Below are 25,688 nucleotides of genomic sequence, written 5' to 3' on the forward strand. Positions count from 1 at the left end.
AGACCCTCTGAAGAACTGGAGTTTATGCATTTTACTTGCCTCTCACCTCCTCTCTGATCACTGGCCCCCCTTGACTTCTACTAGGTCACCTCTACTCAAATCACACTGTACTCAGCGTCCAAATAGCCCATCACTATGCCTCTGGTGTGTGTCCCATTCCTTCATGCCCATTCTGCAAACCAACAGTCATCCTTCAAGACGGTGCCCAAATGCCAACTCTTCTGCAAAGCTCTCTTTTTTAAAAATAATTTTATTTATTCACTCATTTATTATTGGCTGTGCTGGGTCTTTGTTGCTGACAGGCTTTTCTCTAGTTGTGGTAAGCAGGTTTCTCATTGCAGTGGCTTCTCTTTTTAAAGAGCATGGGCTCCAGGGTGCGCAGGCTTCAGTAGTTGCCGCTTCCGGGCTCTAGAGCACAGGCTCCGCAGTTGTGGCCCATGGGCTAATTGCTCAATGGAACACGGAATCTTCCCAGATTAGGGATTGAACCTGTGTCTCCTGCATTGGCAGGTGGCTTCTTTACTGCTGAGCCACCAGGGAAGCCCTGCAAAGCATTCTTGAATGACTTTGGCCACAGTTAGACATAGAAACATGGTATTGGGGCAGCCATTAGTACTATGCTATTGCATTAAAATTGATCTGTGTTTATATCTCCATTTATGTTTTTATTCAACAACTAGATATTGGCTAAGTGACATGAGTGGGTGAGCTCTTTGAGGATAGAACCTGTGCCTGTCATCCCTGTGACCCTAGACCTCAGCTCTGCACCTGTGTAAGTTATGAGCACAGTCCATAAAAAAGATGGAAAGATAAAGCCTTGCTCTTTGATATTCAGGAATGACTAGGCTCATTTTATAACAGAGAGGAGCCCACCTTTGTATTTAACATATGTAAAGAAGATACCACAGTTTTACTTTTTTAAAAAATAAATTACCCTTACTGTCAGGAATTTCTTCTCAAATCTAGTTTGAACTGCACCTCCCATAATTTGAGTCTCCCCTTGATCCTCCCTTGCCTTGAAAATGACAAAATGTTGCTCTCCATCACCATTCCAATATTTGAAAATTATTCTAAAATTTTCTCAGCTAGTCCCAACTAACAAAAATATGTGATGTTAAGTCCAGGTTCAATGCAGGATACAGGATGCTTGGGGCTGGTGCACTGGGATGACCCAGAGGGATGGTACGAGGAGGGAAGTGGGAGGGGGGTTCAGGATGGGGAACACATGTACACCCGTGGCGGATTCATGTTGATGTATGGCAAAACCAATACAATATTGTAAAGTAATTAGCCTCCAATTAAAATAAATAAATTTAAATTAAAAAAGAAATTTCCAACGTATAAATGTAGGATCTTTCTACACTTCTGAAGATCTTATTTTAATTTCCCTTAGTTATCTTTCATCATTTCCATTGTGGAGGTTTTCCACATCTTTGTTCAAAGTTTTTCCAATAAATGTATTATTTAAAAAAAAAGAATCTCAATTAACTTCATTCTTATAGAGTCCCATTTTCAAGCCTAGATATCCTTGACAAATACCTTTCTCCTGGGGACTGAAAGTCTTTGCATCACATGTGACTGTTGTGGGACCAAAAGCTTCCTAGGTTCGGTAAAGGCACAGCCTTAGTTAGAGGAAGAGACCTCCTAGATCTAAGAAGAGCGTACGGGCCTCAAAGACCCTTTACCTATTGTGCGGCATTCTTGATGTGGCTGTTAGGGCCCTTGTGGTTGTCTTGTCCATTTTCCTCCAGGCTTTCCCTCCCTTTCTTTTGTGCACGTGACTTTGCAACTCTGCACTATGACACGTTTCCCTGATCTGCTGGGTTTGAGGTTGTTTTTCCAAGTAATTGTCTTTCTGAAACACCTGAGGGGCTGGCCACAAATTACTTTGTCCTGAATCCCAAGTATTAATATAATGTCAAGGAGGACCTGCCAGAAGATTTTCAGGAATTACTGTCCCACAACTTAGTGTGTTATGGGTTGAAACGTGTCTCCCCCAAATTAATACATCAAAGTCCGAATTCCCATCAGGTCAGAGTGTGAGACCTGATTTGGTGGTGTAGATGGAATGATGTAAAAGATGAGGTCACACTGGAACAGTGTGGCCCCCAATCCAAAATGACTGATGTCCTTATAAAAGGGAAAACTGGGAGAGGCGTCTGAAGACTGGCGTTACCCTGCCATACAAGAAGCTACCAGAGAGGTAGGAGAGAGGCCCCGAACAGAGCTTTCCTGATGCCTTCACGTGGATATTTGTTGTTCTAAGCTACCCAGTTTTGGGCACTTTGTTAAACTAACTCATCATGGGATACACTACCTGCTTGCTTAGTTTATCTGGCTACTCTGAAGGGGGCAAGAATGTTTCCCTTTAAAATTTATATCGAATGTTCAAGTTATATCATGCTACCTACTCCCCTGGGAATGATTAGACTTGGACATTGTCCTCGGCCCTGAGGAGGACAGCAGTGAGAATGTAGCAGGAGGGACTGGCTGGGATAAGGAGGAAGAGAGAAGGAACAGCACATAGATCTCCACTCCCTCAAAACCTCCTAATATATGCAGACTGGTGTTTATTTGTGTATTACAAATTAGTTACGGTTTGGCAAGATCAATAATCTGCTCATAATCACACACCCAGAGAGTAACTGCACAGATACTGGAATCCAGCTCTGTCAGACTCCAAAGGCATACCAGGATTTTCCTTCTGGGGAAAGTAACCGAACATCAGGATGTTACCAAAGAAAACTGACCACTATCATTTTCTTATCTTGTATGGGTAGGTTGTGATTGTTTTATCTGAAGTCAAGCATATGGACAAAAACAATCTTTCCAAGTTCTTTTTCGGTCTACGATGTTTTGTTGCTGTTCAGTTGCTTAGTCATGTCCGACTCTTTGCAATGCCATGGACTGCAACATGCCAATCATTGGTGTCTTTCACTATCTCTCAGCGTTTGCTCAAATGCATGTCCATTGAGTTGGTGATGCTATCTAACCATCTCATCCTCTAGGATGCTTATGGCTACAGAACAGTCTTCATGAATGGAGGAAGAAGGAATCTCATGCTTCAGAAATTTTTTCCATGTAGTCCTCATTTGAGAGTTCAGCTCTCTGGACTAAGGGACAAGACTATGCAACCAAGAGGGTCCTTAATCATTGCTGGCTTGGGACCAGTAATCCATGTTACATGCTGGTTTTGCCTTTACACACCAGTGTCTCTTCCATGTTTTTAGTCCCAAGGAACTGAGTGATTTCAGACCTCTTAGAAGCAGAGAGACCAAGCATGCTATCTTGATATGCTTTCTTTAACCTCATTTCACCTTCTAGTCACCTCCTGCAGATTAAGCAATAAAACTTTTTATTCGCTACTCATCTAAAGACAGGGAGGGATCTTGGGCCATAAGAGTCCAGATTTAAACAAAATCACCAGGGATGGAGGGTCACAGAGGAAACACTCATCACAGTTAAGAGCAATGCACAGACCAACGGAAAGTGGTAAAACTTAAAAGAATAGAAACAAAACTAGCAAGCAGGCTCTACTTTCAGAAATATGAAAGTTCTTCCCCTTTGAAACTGGAGCTCTGCAGTTAGAACTGCTGATGAGGTTCATGGGTCAGTGCCACGGTAATTACAAGCTAATTACCACTTACTAGCAACAGTTTCTGTACTTGCTCTTTAATTTAAAAAGAAAAAACTTTATTTTTTATAATTGTACCTAATTATCAAGACAGTGAGTTTGTGATTACTTTGGATTCCAATGATGGGATGATGAAAAAGCTATGCTTTAAAACAGAAAGTGGCCCTTGATAAAGATGACATTTTCTTCTCAAAGCATTAAGATATTGATATTTTTAAACTGTGAGGGATGGGAAAGACTTTGGGTTTGCAACGTTGTTGCTTTTACCTTTCCTTGTGGGATTTCTACTTGAAGGAGCTCAGAGTCTACTGAAGACAGGAAATTAACTACTGCTTAGGTATTTCACCAGGTTCTACTAACAAACAAAGTCATTTCCACCTGTGGGGATCAGCCTCCCTGGGCTAGAACACAAGTCTACTGCTTGGAAATTAACCAGATCCTGGCATCACTCTGACAAATTCCTGACATCCTTGTGGTCTTGCTATGTAACACACAAAAAAAGAAATCTTTCAAAACTCCAAAACATGGTAAGCAACGCTCCATACAATGTTGATCTTATCAATATATTGTCACTGATACTCAAGCTCCCCAGGAGAGTAAAGAACAAGAAGCCACTTATCTTTAAACAAAGGTCTTTGCCTCCTCTATCTCCCACCTCCCAAAGTCCTCAGTATAAAGAAAGAAAAAGAGAAAAAAGGCATGAGCTGACACTTCGCCAAACTCACTTGGGGTGGAAAACAAAAGGCAATTCCTCAAAGGCTCTGTGGGCCAGGCTGATGAAAATCAGTGACTTCCTCATCACTCTTCACACACAAAACAACTCTGGTGTTTGCCTTGAACTTTTCAGCTCTGGCTGCAGCTCTGAGGGTTAGTGTGATGAAGCAGTCTTGCTGCTGCTTCTGCAGTCTCTGTCAGCAAAGCCTGATGGAACGATGCGTTAGTGATTCTGTTCCTGCTTTTCTGACAGGTCCCTGAGGGGGCTTCTGAGTAATTGTGCCTGGCCTTCCACAGCTCTAATGGGACATACCTCCCTTCTTCCTCCTCCCACCAAAGCTAAGACCTCAACCCAGCACGGGGAAGCTGTCTATTTAGGGTGAGTGGTTGGCAGCCTCCTGCCCTATTCTGGGCTCTTCTGAACCGTGTTTCCTTGAAGCTTGTCATTCCATCAGGATATGGGTATAACAGTAGCTCGATACAGACAGAATGATGTTTCTGAATAAAAGAATGTGCTACCTAGGAGGCATAACCAGTATTTAATTTGCTGCCTGTGTTCGATAGACTGTGAGCTCCTCAAGGGCAGGAGCCGTGTCTCATTTGTCTTTGTAGCCTCAGTCACTAACACACGTTCATTTGTTCATTCATTTACTCAAAGCTATTTACTGAGAGCTGGAGATACAAGATGAGAAAGGCACAGGCTTCTACAAAGAATTAGATACTTCTTTTGCCCCACAGGCTGGACTGCCATGGAATAAATATATCTTCTAATATGTTACAAGAGACAAAAATATCCCTCAAAATAAGTAATACAAAAGCAGAGCTATCTTACTCCTAGGCTCCTCGAATGTCAAAGATGAACAGGTCCTGCTTTTACCGATAAGGAAGGCAACTCTCAGAAAGAGCTGACCAATCCTTGATCTTGCGCTCTCTTCACCTTGAGCAAGGTGGCCCACGGAAGATAAAGCACTTCAAGCAGAAATTTCCATTGCTCCCTGCAGCCCTCCTGCCCTCAGAACCCAATTTTTTCATGTATATACATTTATTTTTAATATTCTAATTTTCCAAAGTTCACATAACTTGAGGAGATCTCCAGACTGGTTTAAATAAGGATTGAGAACCCAAATTCCCACAAGAGCCAGAATGTAAAATGACTTTGAGAAAGTAAGGCCAGGGGAAAGAATGAAGGTGAGAAGAGAGCAGAGAAGAAATACAGGCTCTTGTTTTAGTTCTCTACTCCAAATAGATGGCTTGAGCCAAGGAGTTTCCTCTTGCCCATGCTTTTGTTGGGTAGGAATTCAAAAAGGGCTCAGGTGGGTGGTCCATCCTTGATCCATATGATGTCCCCTTACGGGGGGGGAGGGTACATTTCCAAGATGGCTTCTTCAGCCACGTGTCTGGCATCTGGGTGATCCTTTTTCGGGGGGCAGGGTGTGCCACACAGGGCTTGTAGGATCTTAGTTCCTGGACCAGGGATTGAATCCACACTCTTGGCTGTGAAAGCTTGGAGTCCTAAGCACTGGACCATCAGGGAATTCCTTCTTGGGTGCTCCCTGACCTTTATTTTTTTCCACGTGAAGTCTTTTCTAGAACATCTTCCTGTGGCTTGGGCTCCGCACAGCACGGTGATCTCAGGGCAGGTGCGCTTGTTTTGTGGGTACACTTGGACAAGTGTGGGAACTAGATACTGCCAGTTTCTGCCACATGATAATGGTCAGAGCAGTCACTCAGCTTTCAAGGGGAGGATACCCAAGCACCACCTCTCAGAAAAAGGAATGTTAGAGAATCTCCAAATGTCTTTAGTGTGCCTCAGTCTATTTCAAAGAATGGCCACTAGGTACCAGGCTGTTGCATTGGTGGATGTGGTCCCATATGAAAAAGTTAAAAAATTTTAAGTAGAAGATGGAAATTTATATTTAAAATATAAATATTTTAAATTATTAGCTTTATGAGTTAATTCAAATTAATTAATGAAATTAATTCACATTTTCTGAAAAACTCTGTTGTCAAATATGCATGTTGGCAGATTCTGGCCATGCCCAACACTATGCATGCTGGGCTTCATGCACTAAAAGAAATTCTTATAAAGGAGCTTTAGGAAAATGCTGACATGTATTTGGATATTTTCTGCCTATAACTGAAAATTAAGATCTCAAGGGCGTTTTATCATCTTTGACAACAGAATTTTACTGAAAACACACCAGTAGGTAAATGAGGGATCTTCCTATATAACTCTATCATGACCCACAAGAGAAAACTGAATGTCTCCTATTCTGAGAATTCCCTTCTCCCATGTCTATCTTGGTCAAAACATAGTTTGATGAAATGTAGAGTGATTTCCATTTCTTGTTGAATTTGACTCAGAACCAGAGATACAAGATATGATGGCGGTAATGACTTCATGTCTCAAAGGAAAGAAAAACAAAAAGTTCAGAAACCAAGTAAGAAGTCACTGATATAAATGGTCCAAGTTCCATATGAGTACGTTTTAAACTGTAGTGACTGACTCACCTTCTGAGTCAGGAGAATCAGGGGATGTTGCAAGACTCAGCACTTTTGAGTCAAAACTCCATTTTTGAGTCAAAACTCCAGATGATTCTGAACCACATTGTGAAAGTCACTCAGTTGTGTCTGACTCTTTGCGACCCCCTGGACTGTACAGTCCATGGAATTTTCCAGGCCAGAATACTGGAGTGGGTAGCCTTTCCTTTCTCCAGGGGATCTTCCCAACCTCGGGTCCAAACTCAGTTCTCCTGCATTGCAGGTAGATTCTTTACTAGCTGAACCACAAGGGAAGCCCTAACCACACTGCTAGTACTCAATTATGGGGGAAGGTTTTGGAGAGAAAGCTGGGCATAGCTAAAGTATGAATCATGACCGCCCCCCCCGTTCTTTTTTAACGCTTACCATATGATTTTAATGGCTTTCTCAATGAACACAAGCATTCATAAAGTTCAATTTCAAATGTCTAATTACATAGTTAATGAAGTTATTCATTTTTGTCAGATCAGTAACCTGGTACCTTATTTGCTTAAAAGGGATTGAGCAATCTATTAACTCCAACAACAAGGAAATGTGCAATTGAAATCTAGCATTGTTCATGCATGATTATTGTCTCAACAGGCAGAAATCTGTTGTGAACAAAGCTGGAGATCAGTAAAGCCCAGATTTAATTGGATGGAGAACCAAAGTTGCACTGCAGTTTGCCAAGAAAGTAAAATGTGCATCTATCAAGGGTGGTTTTAAACTCTGAAAGGTCTTGATTTCTAGATTGATGAATCACACCTCCTTTTATGAGCTGGTAGCTGTGGCAGTAATGGGGCCAAGAGAAGAGTGTGGGCTCCATCTGCCTGACTCAGTGGGGAAAATGTGCTTGGAGTGGCAGGCAGGGTTTCTAAGCCTGGATTAGCATTCGCTGGCTAACTTAGCTCAGGCAAGTCATCCCTTCCTTGTGGCTTCCATTTCCTCTTCTGTATGATGAGGAGGGCCAGTGGGGGTTATAACAATGGGGAGCACAACTGTCCACAAGCCATACCTGAGATGGAGCCCGCTCACCCAGACCACCCTGATCTCCACTCAGCCCTGGCCTCCTAGTCCTCCTCTGTTCAGCCCTGCCCACCCCCCACCCCCCACCCCCAATCCTTCTCTGCTCAGCCACATCGAACAGAATGGAGCTAACACCTGGGTTGAGACCAAATCTGTAGCCCTGGAAGAGGATCTCTGAGGTCTCCTCCTGCTTGCGTGCAAATTAGGGTTTGGGAGGGAGAATCAGGTAAAAAGAAACCACAAACGGTAGTTTTGGAGGAGGGAAAATACTTTTAGGGGCAGGAATTGTCCTGGAATAGAAATATGCAATCTGAGAAGGGGTTGGGGGGAGCACACAGCTTGCCAGCGAATTTTAGACCCATCCTGGTTATCACAGTGATGGAGGTCTAGGTGTAGTCATCTTCAGCGAATTCTAGCAGGACAATTGGCTTTGGGGAAGGCAGGGCTGGGATTAGGGTGAGCAAAATCATGGACAGACACATGCATGAACCTGGGCATGGGGGCCTCCCTTATATTTTGCACCAGGCCCCTCATGCACCTCACCCTAGTCCCAGCCCTGAAGAGGTTGCATTATAGGACGATGGTGCTGCAGGCTTGTGTGAAGTTGTCACCTGTTTCACAGACCCCTGGGGGCTGAGTGGGAGTGGGTTTTGCAGGAGGGGAAATACAGATGGATCAGCTCAGAGTAGGCCAGGACTTCCACAGATCTGATTTACTAAAGGGCATTTGGTATTAAGGGGAAAGGTTTTGGATCGGTGTTGGGTTAGCTGTGTAACTGCGGTCAAGTTACTTAACCTCTTTAAGTCTCAGTGTTCAAGTCTTTCAAATGAGAGTAAGATGGTCTTCTAAGCAGGAATGCTGTGAAGACAGAGAAGGCATGCATGGCACCTGGCAGACAGTAGTCCATCATTACATGGAAAGTCTTCTTTCCAGCCTCCATTCCACCCTGAGTGTCAGGAAATGAAACAAAACAGGGACAGCAAGCTTCTTGCCAAAAATGGATGTGGAAATGCACGTCCTTGGGCAGAGGAAGCCTAGCAGGTCTTGACACGCACTGTTGGCTTTCTGAGTCACCACTGCTTTCTCTTGTAACATCTCCCATCCTCCCATCCTGCTCAGGTTGGACTTGATCGGAGACGGATGGTACAATGCCAGGATCTTGCCCACTAGGAAAATTCTCCCAGTGCTGCTCCAAGGCCAAAATTCCAGGAAAAACCTTTATGAACTCTGTGCCATAGGCCTGCTTAGTAAGAATTACAGCTACCACTTAGTTATGTGATCAGCGTGTACATGGCCCCTGCTGGGAATCTATGAACATTATCCACATCAGCCCTTCCTCATCTCAGTCTAAGATGAGGAAATAGAAGCGAACATGTTTCATGACTATAGAAATGGACTAGGAACTCAATCTGTTCCTGAGTTCTTAATCACTATTTGCTACTGAAGCATCATCATTCTGGAAATGCAAAGAACCCAAGAAGAGTTCGTTATTTGCAGAGAGTTTTAAGATGCAGAGAAGAATCAGCACTTGAGTGTGAAAAACAGTGTAACAATATAAAGCAGCTCGGACAGTCAGCTCCTTGGGGCAGGGACTTTGTTTTATTCTTTTTTTGTATCTCTATTTTCGAGTGCATTGAAAGGCTCTTAGCAGGAGCTCAACCACTGTGGATACGGATGTATAAGGAGATAAAATAATCATGTGAAGGCATATGCTACAGATAAGAGACACTGGTGGGAATTCAAGGTCCAGGGAGGTCCACAGTGGTGCAATGGAGAGGGCCAGCTTCATGGAGCACTCTGTGAGCTGGGATTTGGACAGGTCAACAAGATCAAAGAGGATACAAGAAACACATAAATGAAGGCATGATCCAGCGTGAGCACAGAGCACTGGGACTATAAGGAGGACCAACTGCTTAGTCCAGTTGCCAAACAGCCTGAGAAACCAATAACTGACTGGTTCTTGGTATAGGACTGTATGTTACCTAGAAACAGGTCAACCATGGCTGTGAGAACAAGGTCAAAGGCAAATAGTATGGGCAGGTCTAGACATACAATGTAGGGAAGTGAGCTGGAGTGGGCTGGCCTGCAGGAAGTACAGTTCCCCACCCATGGTGGGGGATATGCAAATATAACTTCTGGAAGCTGTGACAAACACCAGGAGGACAAGTCAGCCATGAAGAATGTGAGGAGGAGGGGCACCAGGGACAGGGCTGGAAGGAACACATGCTGGGGCTGATCACCCTCTTCAGCTGGTTTTTCATGCACCAGAGCAGCCTACCTGCTCTCGGGAGACCCTGGGCACATCTGTTTATTCTCTAAAATGAACTCAAGGAAATTGTATTTACCAAGGGATAAGCCCACAGGCTCGGCCATGAGGCTCAAAAAGCCTCCCTTTACTAGAGTTGTCTAACTAGATATATAAAACAATTCCTATGCACAAATATAATTTGACATGATGCATTTCATACAAATTCTAATATAATATACGTCTATATAAACACTTTTATCCTGGACTAAAGAGGTAAGGCTAAAAAATGGAAGAACACTGGGGCTCCCCTGATGGCTCAGTGGTAAAGAATCTGCCTGCAATGCAGATGTGGTTTGACCGCTGGTCCAAGAAGATCCCACATGCCATGGAGCAGCTAAGCCCGTGCGACATGATGACTGAGTTGGTGCTCTAGAGCCTGTGAGTGGAAACTACTGAAGCCCACATGCCTAGAGCCCGTGCTCCGCAACAAGAGAAGCCGCTGCAACGAGAAGGCTGCGCACCGCAACTAGAGAGTAGCCCTGCTCGCCGAAACTACAGAAAGACCCAGCACAACCATAAATAAATCAAATAAGTGAATCTTTAAAAAAAAAATGGGAGAACTTGAAAGATGGTTTCATCCTTATCCTTGCCACCCAAATGTGCCAAAAATGTGATGAAATTGTAACCAGCCAGTTGTGCTCTGTCACTGTTTAGTTAATCTGGGTGTCCCAGCCAGGAAGGAAATCACTACTTGGTAATGACCTCCACGTGGGCCTCAGGAACCCTAACATTTCTCAGAGGGGTGATGTGGGGTGATCGCCACCTCTAACTTGTGGGGGTAGGGATGTGAACAGCTCATCCTTACCCACATCATACACTGTGGACCCCCAGTGGGCCACGTGTTGTTAAAAGTCATCGTGTAGAAAACGCTTTCCTGGCTGTGACAGGGGTCCTTAAGAACATCCCAGGTTTGCTGACTCACTGAGGGGACCAGCAGGACTCAGCAGAGAGTTGGGCTCACAGTTAAGATGTATCACGACAAAGGGATGCAGAGCAAGATCTGCAAAGGGAAAGGCCCCCGGGACAAAGTCTGGAGGAAACCAGCACAAGTTTCTGAGTATCCTGTCCCCAGGGAGGCACACAGGATGCATTTAATCCCTCCAGCTACCAGTTGCGACAACACGTGTGAAGTGCTATCTACCAGGGACACTCATTAGAGAGTCATCGCCCAGAGATTTTTTTTTTTTTTAACAGGATCTGGTCACATGGGTGTCCTCAGCCTGGCATGTACCAAATGTCTAGACTCCCGGAAGGAAAGCAAGTACTCAGTATGAATGATCTTGTATGGACAATTTAGTCACATGAGCACATGGGCCATTCTGACCAAAAGGTGGTGGGAAAGCTCCTGAAATCCATTTGGGGCCAACCTCGCAAGAAAAGCAGTCTCAGTCCTGTTATGCTAATTTTCTCCCATACAATAGTCTTACTCTGTCTAGAAAACTGTGTGTCAGGGCCACCTTTGGGAGGTTAATAATACACATTAGCACATGAAAGTGCTTTGAGAAGTACTATAGCGTAAAAGACTGGCTTTAAATTTTAACCAACATTTTCCAAACCTATTTGGTTATTATCCTTTAAAAAAAAATACAGTGCTTATTACATCCTTTTGGATACTAGCATTCTACAGAATATGATTTGGGAAATACTGCACTAAGTATATGAACCTGAATTACTTCTCCGGCTTCGGCTTTCACCATTTATTAAACACACTCATAACAACAGCTGGCACTTATATTGCTCTGACTGTGTGTTAAGAGCTTTTTTATACAATAACTCATTTAATCTAATAAGAGGTTGGATGAGGGAACCTCTAAGTGGGGTGAAGCAGCGCAGCTGGGGGAGACGGTGAAGACACTGAATCACTGCCCAAGATCACGCCCCAGCTTTGCCAGTTACCAGCTGCAGGACAAGTTCCTCAACCTTGGTGTGCCTTGGTTTCTTTATCTGTGAAATGAGAAAGTGCTTAATACACAAGAACTGCTGCACATGTGGTTGCTGATTTTTTTTTTTAAGTAAATGAACTTCTTTCCAGCTCAAGCAGCTTTGATAATTTGCTCTATGCCGTGAACCACAGAGGGGCACCGAAAACAGACTTGTGGCTTCAGAGACTAAGGGATGGGACAGTCAGATTAAGGTGGCCTGAGGGAACAAAAAAAGCCCGGGATGGAGCTTGCTCCAGGTCCCAGGAAGCTGTGACACCCACGGCCAGTCAAAGCCAAGGCTTAGGCCAGGGCGTAGACACAGACCATCATCGGCCAACAGGCACTATTTCCTGAGAGTCTAGGACTGAGGCCAACAACATAAGTGATCTGCTTTTGACTGTAAATAAAGCAAGACTCCAAACAGCCTTCAGTTAAACCTGGTGATTTTATCCATATGGTGGAAGAAAGGGACATTGCAAGAAAATCCCCTCTGAATCAAGACTCAGACAGATCTACGTGGTGGAAAAGAGAACAGGGAAGGATGCCAAATTGAAAAATGACAAACTGCCACCAGGAAAAAGCCGATTTTTAATATGCCTTAACACTTTTTTCTCTCTCCCATCTCAAGCTACCTCCAATTGAGGAATGTTCTATATAACTGAATAATCCTTCATCGAGATATATGGAGAGTCAGCAGTGTCATTCTGGAATGTGAAGGACAGTGATATATTTTGTAGTGAGTCGACAGTCACAGGTGGGTGTAGAGACTGGGAGGAGAAGACCCCTCAGCATGCTTGGGTGTGCTAAAACCGTTGCTTAAATAAAGAATTTTGCAAGGACTTGGTGAGGAAATTATGCTATTATCTCTTTGAGGCAAGCCGATGTTTGTCATACCCCTGATTGTTTACACAGATAATTCCTTGTGGCCATTCTCCTAGGACTCATCTCTCTCTCTCTCTTTTTTTGCAGGATCTAGAACATTCCACACACTTTCACTGTGCCATCCATGCCTGTGAATTCCTAGTTAACACTGACCTCAGTGCTTGGCTCACCATTTAGGTCCAAAAAACCTGTGTTGAAAAAATGAAGTCATTTATTCACAGATCTGTCTGTTTTCAGTATCCAGTGTTGGCCTCCTTGTCTAGCAACATCTGATGGGTCAAAGCCTGTTTATCTCTGAATCCTGTGTTCTACAAATGTCTTTTAGATGAGTGAATACATACATGCCTCAATTTGGGGATCCAATGCAATAGGACACACACAGAAGGGCTAATTGTATTCTGGTTACCTCAAAATGGATCTTCTTACTTGTGGGATGCAAGCTTTATAAAACTTACATAGGTCGGTATTTGGATTCTTAAATGTGGTACTTAAAATAGCCATATTCACCATGGGAATCCTGCCTACTTCTCAGGAAGGGAAGTAGCCCTTTCTGCTTTTACTTTTCTTGCTGTCATTCCTAGTTCTGATTTTTCTACTTTACTCTCTTTAATCACATCCCATCACCTCCCTGACATCTCTGTGTGACAATCTCTTCTGTCAAGAACACAACCTGTTCTTTCTTGCCATGTTGGAAAGAAGTCTTCAAAGCTCACTTTTCCCCCTGTGACTTCATCTTTAGTAGCTATATGCTTCTTCCTCTAAATATTAATGAAAAAAGATTTACATCTGGTAAATTTATATCCCTGCCATTGACTAAGTACAATGAAGTACTTACAAAGGAAGTGCAATGAAGGCATCAACCACTTAATGACTGTGGTCAACACCTTTTCGGGTGTCTGTCTGTCTCACCATGACCCCAGGGGAAGTCTTTAGACAGCTAGGGAGACAGGTTACAATCCTACCGCTGGCTGTTGTTGACTGGATCAAAGCTGGGTGAGTCAGGGTTCCTGTTCAGGGAATATGGAATTGGGTTGGGGTGGGGCAGAAGATAAGTGGGAGGAGAAAGGTAAGAAACTGAGAGCATTTGAGAGAGTTCTGAGGGCTTTAGTCATAGTGAACTTGAAAGAGTGAGGCATTGTCTGTTATTCTGTGACTTGAGTTGCAGAGATACTGTGATTAGAAAATGAGGTCAATAGAAAAGGAGAAATGAGAGAGAGGAGAGACAGACAGACGGAGAAAGAGAGAGTGAGCAGGCTAGAGCTAGATCCCAGTTCATAGTTCTATTGAGTTGGCCAAAAAGGTTATTGATTGCAGTTTTTCTGTAAGATGTTATGGAAAACTCAGAATGACCTTTGTTTCAACATTAAATGTTTTTATTAAGTCATTTAAAAATAATAAACCCATTGCATGTTAATCTATGTTTTATGAAATACATATTTTCCAAATTAAAAAGTCAGTGAAGAGTGACATTCCTTTACATTTTTTTCAAATTTTCTTAATATCTGGCATACTTAAAAAAAAATTCTCACATCTTTTTTTGAATTTTTTTGTAGTTCATTGACTTTTAATTGATATAATTTTTTCTTCTAAACACACACAAATTAGAAATATAAAATTTGGTACCTAATCTATATTTTTTTCTATGCTGCTTCTCTATCCTCAAATTTTAGCATTTTATTGTTATCAATATCTCATAATTTTTTCTTTGAAAATTTTTTTGTGGCAGCATGGTATAGTCATGCGGATAACTGATGTAAATACTTCTCTATTTTTTGTTTGCTTATTTTTGCTTTCTTTTTAAAATGTATTTATTTTTAATTGGAGGATAATTGCTTTATAATTATTGTGCTGGTTTCTGCCATACATCAACAGGAATCAGCCACAGGTATACGTGTGTCCCCTCCCTTTGAACTACCCTCCCTCCTTCCACCTGATCTCACCTCGATAGGTTGTCACAGCGCTGGTTTGAGTTCCTTGCATCATACAGCAAATTCCCACTGGCTATCTGTTTTACATAAGGTAATGCATATGTTTCCACACTACTCTCAATTTGCTCCATCCTCTCCTTCCCCTACCGTGTCCACAAGTTGAACGACCTTTTTGACCAACCTAATATTTCTACCTGAGGCCCTGTTTCCTGCCTCTTGGCTCTGAAGCCCAGTCAAAGACTTCTTACCTATGTGTATTACCAAGCCCTGTTGTTCTACTGAAGCCACTTTTGGCTTTCTGTTCTTTGCAACCACAAGAATCCTAACTCATCTAACGGGAAAACTGATTACAAATAGGACTGTCAACAATAACCTTACGTGCATTCAACATTGTGCACATTTACGAACTGCTTATTATTATTAATACCTACTACAAGCAAGTACAAGAGAAAAGCTGCTGAAGCAGCCATCCAAAGAACTAATAATTGGGCAGCAGCTGAAGGTTAAAAAGCAAACCAGGGAAAGGGAATGGGTTTCCTGAAATGATAACTTATATGAGAAGTCATCATCAGATCACTAGTGATGATTCAGTTTACAAGAGTCCATGAGGGTCGGATGATTATAGATCAGGAGGAGAGCAGCGGGAAGTCTTATCAGGAGAGAATAAAACAATGAAACAGATGGATTGCTGTGTTTAAGATGAAGATTACAAGAGCACAAAATACTGGCTCTGCTCAGGTGGTTCCAAAAAAAAGAAATGGCTACTGTCTCCATGGTGCCTAAGAAATATGCTTCACTCTTACAAATGCCAATATAGCATTACGCAACTGTCAATTTAATAATGGAAGTGCCGCCAAAGATTCATATTTAACAGAAACCAAACATAATAGACAATGGGGAAAGGTGGGGACCTGAACTAACTAACCATGTTTGAGGAAATAATTGAGGCAATAAAAAGATCAATAGGAAATCAGGCCATTCTCCAGGACCTAAGGATTTCTCAGGGGAATGTTTTAAAAGAGGAGCATTTTATGAACTCATCCCATTTTTAGCACACTAAGAAATGTAACTCAGGTCACTGTCATCACTGCAGAAATGGATACAAAAGGAGACTCCAGTGAACTGCAGAGCTAGTGCATACATGCGTGCTTAGTTGTGTGCGACCCCATGGACTGTAGCCCACCAGGCTCCTCTGCCCACGGCAAGAATACTGGAATGGGTTGCCATCTGGCTGATAAAAAGGAATTTGGTCACATTGCTCTCTACTCAATATAGCCCTGCAGATATATCAAGAACAACAGAAACATTGTTCCAGGTCAGAAAAATGCAGTAACTATGTTGCTTTAGAAAATTTGGAAAACTGAGGAGTGCAAAGAAGAAAATAAAAAGCACCCTCAAACAACCATCCAGAGATACCACTTAAAATTTTGGTGCATTTCTTTCCAGTTTCCTTTCTTTCCCTGTAAGATACACTCACACATCTACTGTGTATACACTAAAAATAACATTTTAAACTTCCTGCATATGCTATTTTCATATTCATTTAATGTCTGGTGAGAACTTTCTCTTGTCATTGTGTATAATTTCAACACTGTACACATTCAATTATATGGTTTTGTCATAGTTTACCAACACATTAGATGTTTATATAGTTTCTACTTTACCATTTGCTGTGGACTAAATGTTTGTGTCTTCCCAAAATTCATATGCTGAAGCTCTAATCCCTAATGTGAACATATTAGGAAGTGGGGCTTTTGGGGGGAAAAATGAGGTCATGAGGCTGGAGCCCTCATGAATGGGATTAGTGCCCTTGCAACATGAGCCATGAGACAGCTTGCTTTTTTTCCCTCTCTGCTACCTACAACACTGCTACCTACTACCCCCAATTATGCAAGGAGGCAGCAAGGAAGAAACTGTCTGCAAACCAGGAGGAGAATTCTTGCCAGGAACCGAATCAGCTATCATCTTGGTATTGGACTTCCCAGTCTCCAGAACTACGAGAAATAAATTTCTGTTGTTTAAGTCACCCAGTCTATGGTATTTTTGCTTTAGCAGCACAAACTAAGCCACTATTTTTTTAAACATTAAAAAAAAAGAGAGTGTTGTTTATTTCCACCTCTTTTCCCTGTCCCTTCCCCATGACCCATTCTCACCTTTTCTGTCCTGTCCTGCTCTGGGAGGCTGACTCCTGTGGATTGCATTACCTGTGATTTCATGCCATCTTGCTTCTGGCTGTTTTTATCTAGTGAAAGACCAGCAGGAGGCAACAGGCAAGAGGTTTGGCTATTCTCTCATCCCCTCCCTGCTTGGATTGATGGTTCTGCACAGGCTACACCACTCTGCTATGGAGTCTGCAGTTAGCTGACCCCTCTCCCATGGCTACAGCTCTCTGAAGACTCCATGAACACAGTTTCTCCCTTTGCTCCTTCTGGCTTCTGCTTCTGTTAACCCCTGGGTGACTAAACACCCTCATGGGTTCCTTTAACCTCTGCTAAGTAATTGCTTATTAAAGAAAAACCCCAAAAATTGTTTGGCAGTGCTGGGTCTTGGCTGTGGCATGCCCAATCTGATTCCCTGACCAGGGATTGAACCTGGGTCCCCTGTAATGGGAGTGTGGAGTCTTAGCCACTGGACTACCAGGGAGGTCCCAGTAAATGCTTCTTAATTATCTTTACATTCTCATCTGATTTTTATTGAAAGCTTCAATGAACACCCAGTATACTGTGTGGTATAACTCTGTGGAATTCATTTATTTATAGAAAGCATAACAAAATCAATGCCACATTACCCCTGTTCCAAATATGGGAGGCTTCATGCAGGTGAAATACTTATACCAAATGTAAAATAGAAGAATGGTCTAGACTCAGGAACCTCTTCTTTGACACTTTCAGAAAGTCTCACTCATCTGATTTTCCTCAATGCCTTTCCTGCTGTGATGTTCACAAAGCACTCACTTTCCCCTCCCTCAAAGCCTCTGCTCGCACTGTTACCTTAGATAGAGTGGCCCTCCAGTTTCCTCCCTACTTCTAAGCTCAGGCTGGAGTCTTACCTCCTTCCTGAATTCTTGGAGCTCACAGCCATCTCTCCTTAGAATTACTGGAGCTGCACTGTTCACTATGGTAGCTAGTAGCCACATATGGCTGCTTACATGTAAATTAAAATGAAATTAAAAATTCAGCCCCTGAGTCATGCTAACCATATTTCAAATGCTCAATAGCCACAGGTGGTCAGTAGCTACTGTAGTGAGCAATGTGAATCTAGAATATTTCCATCATGTTCCATTGCAAATAGAGAAAGTTCTATTGGAAAATGGAGAAAGTTCTATTGGACAGAGCTATCCTAGAACACTTAATTACGTATGACTCCACTGGTGCTGCCATGCTGTACTCAGTCGTGTCCGACTCTCTGCAACCCCATGGACTGTAGCCCACCCAGCTCTTCTGTCCATGGGATTCTCCAGGAAAGAACACTGGAGTAGGTTGCCATTTCCTACTCTAGGGGATCTTCCCAATCCAGGAATTAAACCTGTGTCTCTTCCATCTCCTGCATCGGCAGGCCAATTCTTTACTACTGTACCACCTGGGAAGCCCCATGCATGACTCCAGTGAGTATTAAATTATAAATACTCTTGTATTGCTCTCTAGTGGCAGAGTCAATGAAATACAGGGAAGAATCTTCACTCTGAGTCCAAACGGCATTGGGCACACAGGAGATGCTTAGCAGATACACCTGCTGACCTGAGTAATGACCGTGACTATTTCTCAGTGGAACATTAAAACACAAGGAACTATTAACAATGGAATCTAGGGAATAGCAATGGTAGAGTATGGACAGTTTGCTGGTAGTTGTGGTAGGGATTCTTCTGGTCTGACAATGATAAAGGCAAAAACGCTGTGTTTTGTAAAATGTTCTTATAAAGAACCTCTAAACATTAGGCATGATTCTTTAACAAGCTATATATCCTGAACAAATGAAATCATCAAAAGGACCCAAATGCATAGCTATCTTTAGAAGCTTCTAAACCACTCTCCAGACTTGTTCACAGACAATGAAAACCTGTCTTTAGGTACTGCTATAGTAATGATTGTCATTCTGATTGACAAAGAGCTGGCCAATGTCAGAAGCAATTTAATGGCAGTGTATATATCCTATACAATGTCCAATCTCTTATCTCATTGGCTTGAGATGATTGTTGAACTTTAACAGAAATTCAGTGTTTGAGTGATTAGGACAGTCTTATAAAACACATGCCTCATCTTTTTACTCATCTCTGCAAAGAATGTCTTCTTAGATGTGGGTTCTCTTCCTATCTACCATTTATTCAGATCTCCAACAAATCTTTGCAAAACTCTGTTTGAATCCTATAGCAATTCTGTGAGCTAGATATTTTTGTTCTCATTCGACAGCAGAGAAAACTTACCTTCAGAGAGGATCTGACATTGCCTCCTAGGTGATGAGGGACAGAGCTGGGGTCATAACCTAGATTCTCTGACTCTGAGGTTCATTCTTTGGGTCACTTTCCAATCCTTTATCCTATATCAACAGAAGTAATGCTGGGGTGGGGGGTGGGGAGCTGGCAGAGGACAGGGCATGATGGACAGCCTCATAATGCCACTCCATGATATCTCTCCTCAATATTCTCTCTCATCCCTCTCAAAGCCCTTTCTGATCTTCATTTGAACAACTTTTATCAGAAGAGAATCGAGATGGGTGACCCAGTCAGGAAAGCACACCCAGCACTCTAAGAGTATGCCCCTGCAGTTCTCTTATTTGACGTAAAACAAGACCTACTGTAAGTAAAGGTCAGGAAGGCTTTGTGGTCAAGTGACTGCACCCCCCTTCCCCCAGCATACTGGACACATGTATTCTGATGATTCCTAAACCTACAGGTTTGTGCCAATCCTTCACTGGAGCTCCACACTCAAGACATCCGCTTTCTTACGTGTATCAAAGGCACTTCAGACTTAACAAGCTCCAAACTGACCTCTTCACGTTTCAGTCCATCCTCTGCCTCATACTCCCCCTTCCAGGCTCCTCCACCTACCTAGCAGCTCAGGACAGGAACCGGGACTCACTCTGCAACCTCCCTCAGTCACACCCATTCCAGCACCAAGTCCTGTTGATCCTACCTGCAAACAGAGCCACCCTGTTGTCTCATTCATCTTAGTGGCCACCGCCCTAGTTGTAACCATCACCTGCCTGTCCTCCCCTGGATTTCTGCAAAAGTCACCGACCTTCCCAGCTCCATCCCGCCCTTCTCCAATCCATTTTCCCCACAGCTGCCAGCGTGATCTTTTACAATGTAAATGAGATCTCATAGCTCCTCTGCTTAAAATCCCTAAATGGCCTCTCATTTTACTTATGGAGCCGCTATTCCAGATCCTCACCGTGGCTCCCAGGCCCTCAGGATCGGGCCCCTGCTGTGTCTGGGCCGTGTGATGAGCTCTGAGGTCCGGTCTGTGGACTATGCTCAGTTTCCAGGTAATGCTAACCTCTATTATGCTCCAATATTTGGCACACGTTTTCCCATTAGCCTGCTTGTTCTTCCTCTACTCTACCTGGCAACCCTTATTTCTCCTTCTTGTCACCACTTAAATGTCACTGTTACTCCCCAGCCTAACGTAGAGCCACTCTTCACATTTTCAATGATTTCTTCATTACCCTCGATGAAACTTCATAGCCTACACGCAGGCAGACAGACAGACAGACAGACACACGCACGCACGCACGCACGCACCTCATTTCCTGTGGGCAGGACCCCAGAGAGGGATGTGCTACCTGAACAATCCTGCAGGGGGCAGTGCAGCTCCCTTGGAGATGCCTCCCTGGTATTGGACAATGGCGGCCATGCTTCTGAATCTAAGGAGTCTCATATAACTCTCACCATAGACTGTTTCCAGTAACCACTGGCCAACTTTGTGATATTCCTGTTGGCTTTCATTAGGTCCTTTGAAGGCAAATTTGAGTCCCTACAGAAAGCAAATTTGAAGCCTAAAAATGTGAGGGGAGGGGTGGGAGGGATGCTCCAGAGGTAGGGGAGAGATATATATATATATATATATATAGTTATGCCAACACATTAGTAAAGCAGTTATTATCCAATTAAAAAAATAACAATTTACATTAATAGAAAAAGTCAATGTGAGTCTCTACAGAACTTGAATTGTTATACGTGCAATGATGTATTTTTTTTTTTAACTGCAGTTTCAACAGTGTCCCTTGCATGTCTTTTCTTCATGCCATTATGGTCAAAACTGGTCACCAGATGACAAAATTAATGGTAGAAAGAGGCCAAAGCAGAATAAATATAAGCAAGGAGCACAGTAAACTTAGACTATGAAGAAAGATTGCTGATTGATTGAAAATGTTCCATGCTCATGGGCTGAGTGTACACTAAGGTGAGCTGTAGCAGCCGACTGCATGACTACAGAGTGGGGCAGTTCAGAGAATGGATAAGATACAGGTTAGTAACTATACTGGATAGTTATAGGTCTAAACAATTTTTTTTTTAAAGGAAACATTTAAGAAAGAAGTAGTTATAATGAATCAGTGCTGCCGGGGATGGCATTAAATGAGATGTGACTATATTTACATGCAGCCTTCTTTCTTTTCTCACATCCACCTCCCTTTGAGGTTCTAAAATCAACTGGGTCATTTGTAGAGATGTGGATGAACCTAGAGTCTATCATACAGAGTGAAGTTAAGTCAGAAAGAGGAACACAAGTATCGCCTATTAGCACATATATGGAATCTAGAAAAATGGTACTGATGAACCTATTTGCAGGGCAGAAGTAGAGAAGCAGATGGAGAGAATGGATGTGTGGACCCAAGGTGGGGGTTAGGAGAGGGTGGGACGAATTGGGAGAGTAGCACTCACATATTTAACTACTGTATATAAGATCAATAGCTAGTGGGAAGCTGCTGTATAACATAGGGAGCTCAGCTTCATGCTCTATGATGACCTAGGTTGGTGGTGGGGGGTTGGGAGGGAGTTTCAAGACAGAGGCGATATATGTATACGTATCGCTGATTCACTTTGTTGTACAGCAGAAACACAGACAACATTGTAAAGTGATTATACTCCAATACAAATAAAATAAAATCACCCAGGGCAGGAACCATTTCCGCTCTATTCTGAACTGTAACTCTAGTACCTGGCATGGAACATGGCACAAAGGAATCATGAAATATATTCACAGGGTATTGCATTATTAGAAAAAGTCAATGTGAGTCTCTACAGAACTTGAATTGTTATACATGCAATGCTGTACTTTTTTTAACCTGCAGTTCCAAAACTCTCCCTTGCATGTCTTTTCTCCATGCCATTATGGTTGCACCTGCACACTTAGCCTGGTGTCTAAGAGTGGGCTTCGAAGAAAGCCTGTTCAAATCCTTGCCCTGTCACTTCTGAAACTGGGACCTGGTTCAAGTCTCTTCAATTCTCTGTGCCTCAGTTATTTTATCCACTAAGCAGGGAAAATAATAGCTTCCATCTTAAGAGTCTCATAGTTGTTGAAAGGATACAATGACGGTGTAAACAGCTTAAAACAGAGCTGATACATAATAAATATATAATAAAGGATAGTGATTGTTGCTGTTGTTGCTAGTCACCCTGGCCTCACCTGGGACTAAGGATTCTGGATTTGTGGATCAATTTTAATATGACTCTAAGAAGTTAAAAGTCTAAGTCTTTGAAACACTCACTGGACTGAAGGATCCTTGAAGGCAGGGTTGTCTTAAATCAGTATAGTATTTAGCATCTAATATGTGCTCAGTAAATGTCTATCCAATTGAATACTCTATGAGCTACATTTCAGGGTCTGGGATGGTGCTCCTAAGCTGAAGCCATTCTCCTATCTTTGTAAACACACAGTCACCTTCTTCTCTCCACCTGGGCAGTAGGATTTCTGCCACAGTCAACACTTTCCACACCCATATCAAGGGACAAAGAGGTCAACTCTTTCTCAACCTTTCCTTTCTAAGCCTAGGGCTTGAATGGAATAAGCTCCCCAGAGTCTAAGCAAGAATTATTTCAATTATCTGTATTGTCACAGTACTTATTATCTACCAGGAACTATTTTAAGGATGAGGAAACTCAAGTACTGGCAGTTCCTAATCCCAGTGCTGGTTGAATTCAACAGACTGACTCCCAGCCCAAATGTCTCTCATATTAGAAACTGCCGAGTTGTCATAATTTCCGCTCTTATTATGATGCAGAGAAGAAAACAAATGACTTCAAGATTAACATTATGCCTATTCCATTAAGGAGTAACTTGTTAAGCTGTTGGAAACTCAACGGTCAAGCCCTTAAAACCTAGTTTTGTGTTCAGACAATTTTAGATAAAAAACAAAACCCCCGAGACTCCAGATGGAGTCAAAGCCTGTTTGTAGTTCAGCAGGGAAAATGGCAATATGTGTCATGAAGGACACAGTTATTTTTAATCACAGAGTTACTCTTTACACCCATAGGGATTTTGTCACAAAGGATGGGTGATTAAGGAGTTTGTTATCTGTAGCTGTGAGATCACCAGAAAGTCTAAATAAAAGTCTATCAGTGCCAGGTGGGCATCAGCACCCTTTCCCATCCTTTCAATCAGATGGAGAACTGCTTTAACTGTACTTGTTTCTTCCTGGTAAGAACTTAGTTCAGTTCAGTTCAGTCACTCAGTCGTGTCCGACTCTTTGTGACCCCATGAATCGCAGCACACCAGGCCTCCCTGTCCATCACCAACTCCCGGAGTTCACTCAGACTCACGTCCATTGACTCAGTGATGCCATCCAGCCATCTCATCCTCTGTCGTCCCCTTTTCCTCCTGACCCCAATCCCTCCCAGCATCAGACTCTTTTCCAATGAGTCAACTCTTCGCATGAGGTGGCCAAAGTACTGGAGTTTCAGCTTAAGCATCATTCCTTCCAAAGAAATCCCAGGGCTGATCTCCTTCAGAATGGACTGGTTGGAACCCCTTGCAGTCCAAGGGACTCTCAAGAGTCTTCTCCAACACCACAGTTCAAAAGCATCTTAAGGTAACATTTATCCCCTTTGGTATGTGTTCTGGAAAAGCAGATGAGAACTCTTAAGAACCAGTGCATCAGTCTTCTGGAAAGGGAACATGATTCTCTCATGCCAGAAAGACTCTAGTGAGTCTTCTGCAGCTGGCCTACTTGTCCCATTTCAAGGACTGCATTATTCATCATTGAGTCCTAATATCTAGCCTGACACATAATAGGCACTCAACAAAAGTTGTTGAACTAGTGAATGAATAAGTATGTTCATTCCATTTTCATAACGTAAAGCACCTATTATAATATTGTGTGTGTGCTAAGTCATGACTGACTCTTTACAAACTCATGGACTGTAGCGTGCCAGGCTCCTCTGTCCATGGGATTTCCCAGGCAAGAATACTGGACTGGATTGCCATCTCCTTCTCCAGGAGATTTCCCCCATCTAGGGATCAAACTCGCATCTCCTGCATTGGCAGGCAGATTCCTTACCACTGAGCCACCTGGGAAGCTCATTATAAATTGTCTGTCATAATGTTAGACACAGTCTATACTCGGTAGGTAATCTAACCCAAAATCTGATGGGAAAGATTGAGTAGAATTTAAACTTTGCATCATCCATTAGCATTTTGAAAAGGCCAGTAGATGCCCAGATAGTCAAAACATGACCTCTGACACCTTCTTAAGGTCTGAAGTGACTGTGGTGATGGGTAATCCTCACTTTCCTGCTCTAGCAGGACACACGTGTATGCACAAACATAATCAATATGGCTCCTCTGATGACCTTGACTTGAGGAAACAGCCATTTGCACATTTGCTAATCGCAGCTTTGTTCATGCAGCTTTTATGGGGAGGAGTAACCATTTGTGAACCTCTTAAACTGACATGAGACACTTTTCAGTTCATTCTGTGAGCAAATGTGATGCGCCCGAGACCCTGCTAAGAAAGTCCAGGCCAAAAAACTAGATAAATAAATATAAATGAATTCATTTGGCTGAATGACATGCTCATTTAATTAAAGCACAAAATCAGCTCTAAAACAAATGATTATCCCTGGCAAAGAAGCAGAAGCTGGTCTTCAATTAATAAATTTCTAATGGTTCTTCTGCAGGCTGAGAGGGGTCTCCAGTGAAGAAATGGGGAGTGGAGAGAAGCTGGGGAGAAAAAAAGAGGGAAAGGGAAGAGGAAGCAGAAAAGATAATGCATATCTGAACTTTTAAAAACAGAGAATTAAAGGCCATTTATTTTTGCCTAAGTAAGGTAAAATCCTGCTAGATCAAAATTATTATAGTAAAACTCTTCATGTAGCAAAACAGATATCCAAGCCTCAAGAGAGGATCAATTAATTTAAAAAATTACAAAAACAATTTTAGGTCAATGAGACTTTTCCTGCTATTATTTCATCTATTCCTCCATTCCATAGTGTGGTCTGAATTTTAGGGACCCAAATGGCAAGAATCAAATTTTCCAATACCTAGCAGTAATAAATACCCACATATGTAGCTTATAGTGAACACAAACTCATGATGACCAAAGAACATGATAGAAATGGGACGAACTGGAAAGTACAGTCAAACGCTTCTCATATATTTTCAGACCCTCTGTATGTGAACCTCATCAATGTTCCATGGTTTTTAGTGCTAAACATTCGCTTTACTTCTCTGATATAACTTGGAAAGACTGAGTCTTCTGATATAAACGTCAAAGCTCCATCACCTCTTACAAAGCAGACACTTGAAACCTTTGAGGGTGCT

The 25,688-nt window shown here is 42.6% G+C and overlaps 1 protein-coding gene across 43 annotated transcripts in view; it reads right to left on the reverse strand.

Moving 5' to 3' along the window:
• Positions 1-25,688, reverse strand: part of SAMD12 (sterile alpha motif domain containing 12) — a 451,161-nt gene that overhangs the window by 150,604 nt on the left and 274,869 nt on the right. For 4 of the 43 annotated variants that reach the window (XR_015140683.1, XR_015140681.1, XM_086336372.1 and 1 more), the window contains one exon: positions 249-25,088. The exons of the other annotated variants lie outside the window; for them this stretch is intronic. Coding sequence is in view for 2 of the 4 variants with exons in the window: in XM_086336372.1 (XP_086192498.1) it covers positions 24,982-25,088 (107 nt within the window). In the remaining 2 variants the exon portion in view is untranslated. Of the gene's footprint in view, positions 1-248; positions 25,089-25,688 lie in introns of those variants that run through there. 43 annotated transcript variants of the gene reach the window in all.

The sequence above is a fragment of the Bos grunniens genome, chromosome 14, assembly GCF_055505025.1.
Source record: "Bos grunniens cultivar Pamir isolate PY7600 chromosome 14, Bosgru_T2T1.0, whole genome shotgun sequence".
NCBI classification, from domain to species: domain Eukaryota; kingdom Metazoa; phylum Chordata; class Mammalia; order Artiodactyla; family Bovidae; genus Bos; species Bos grunniens.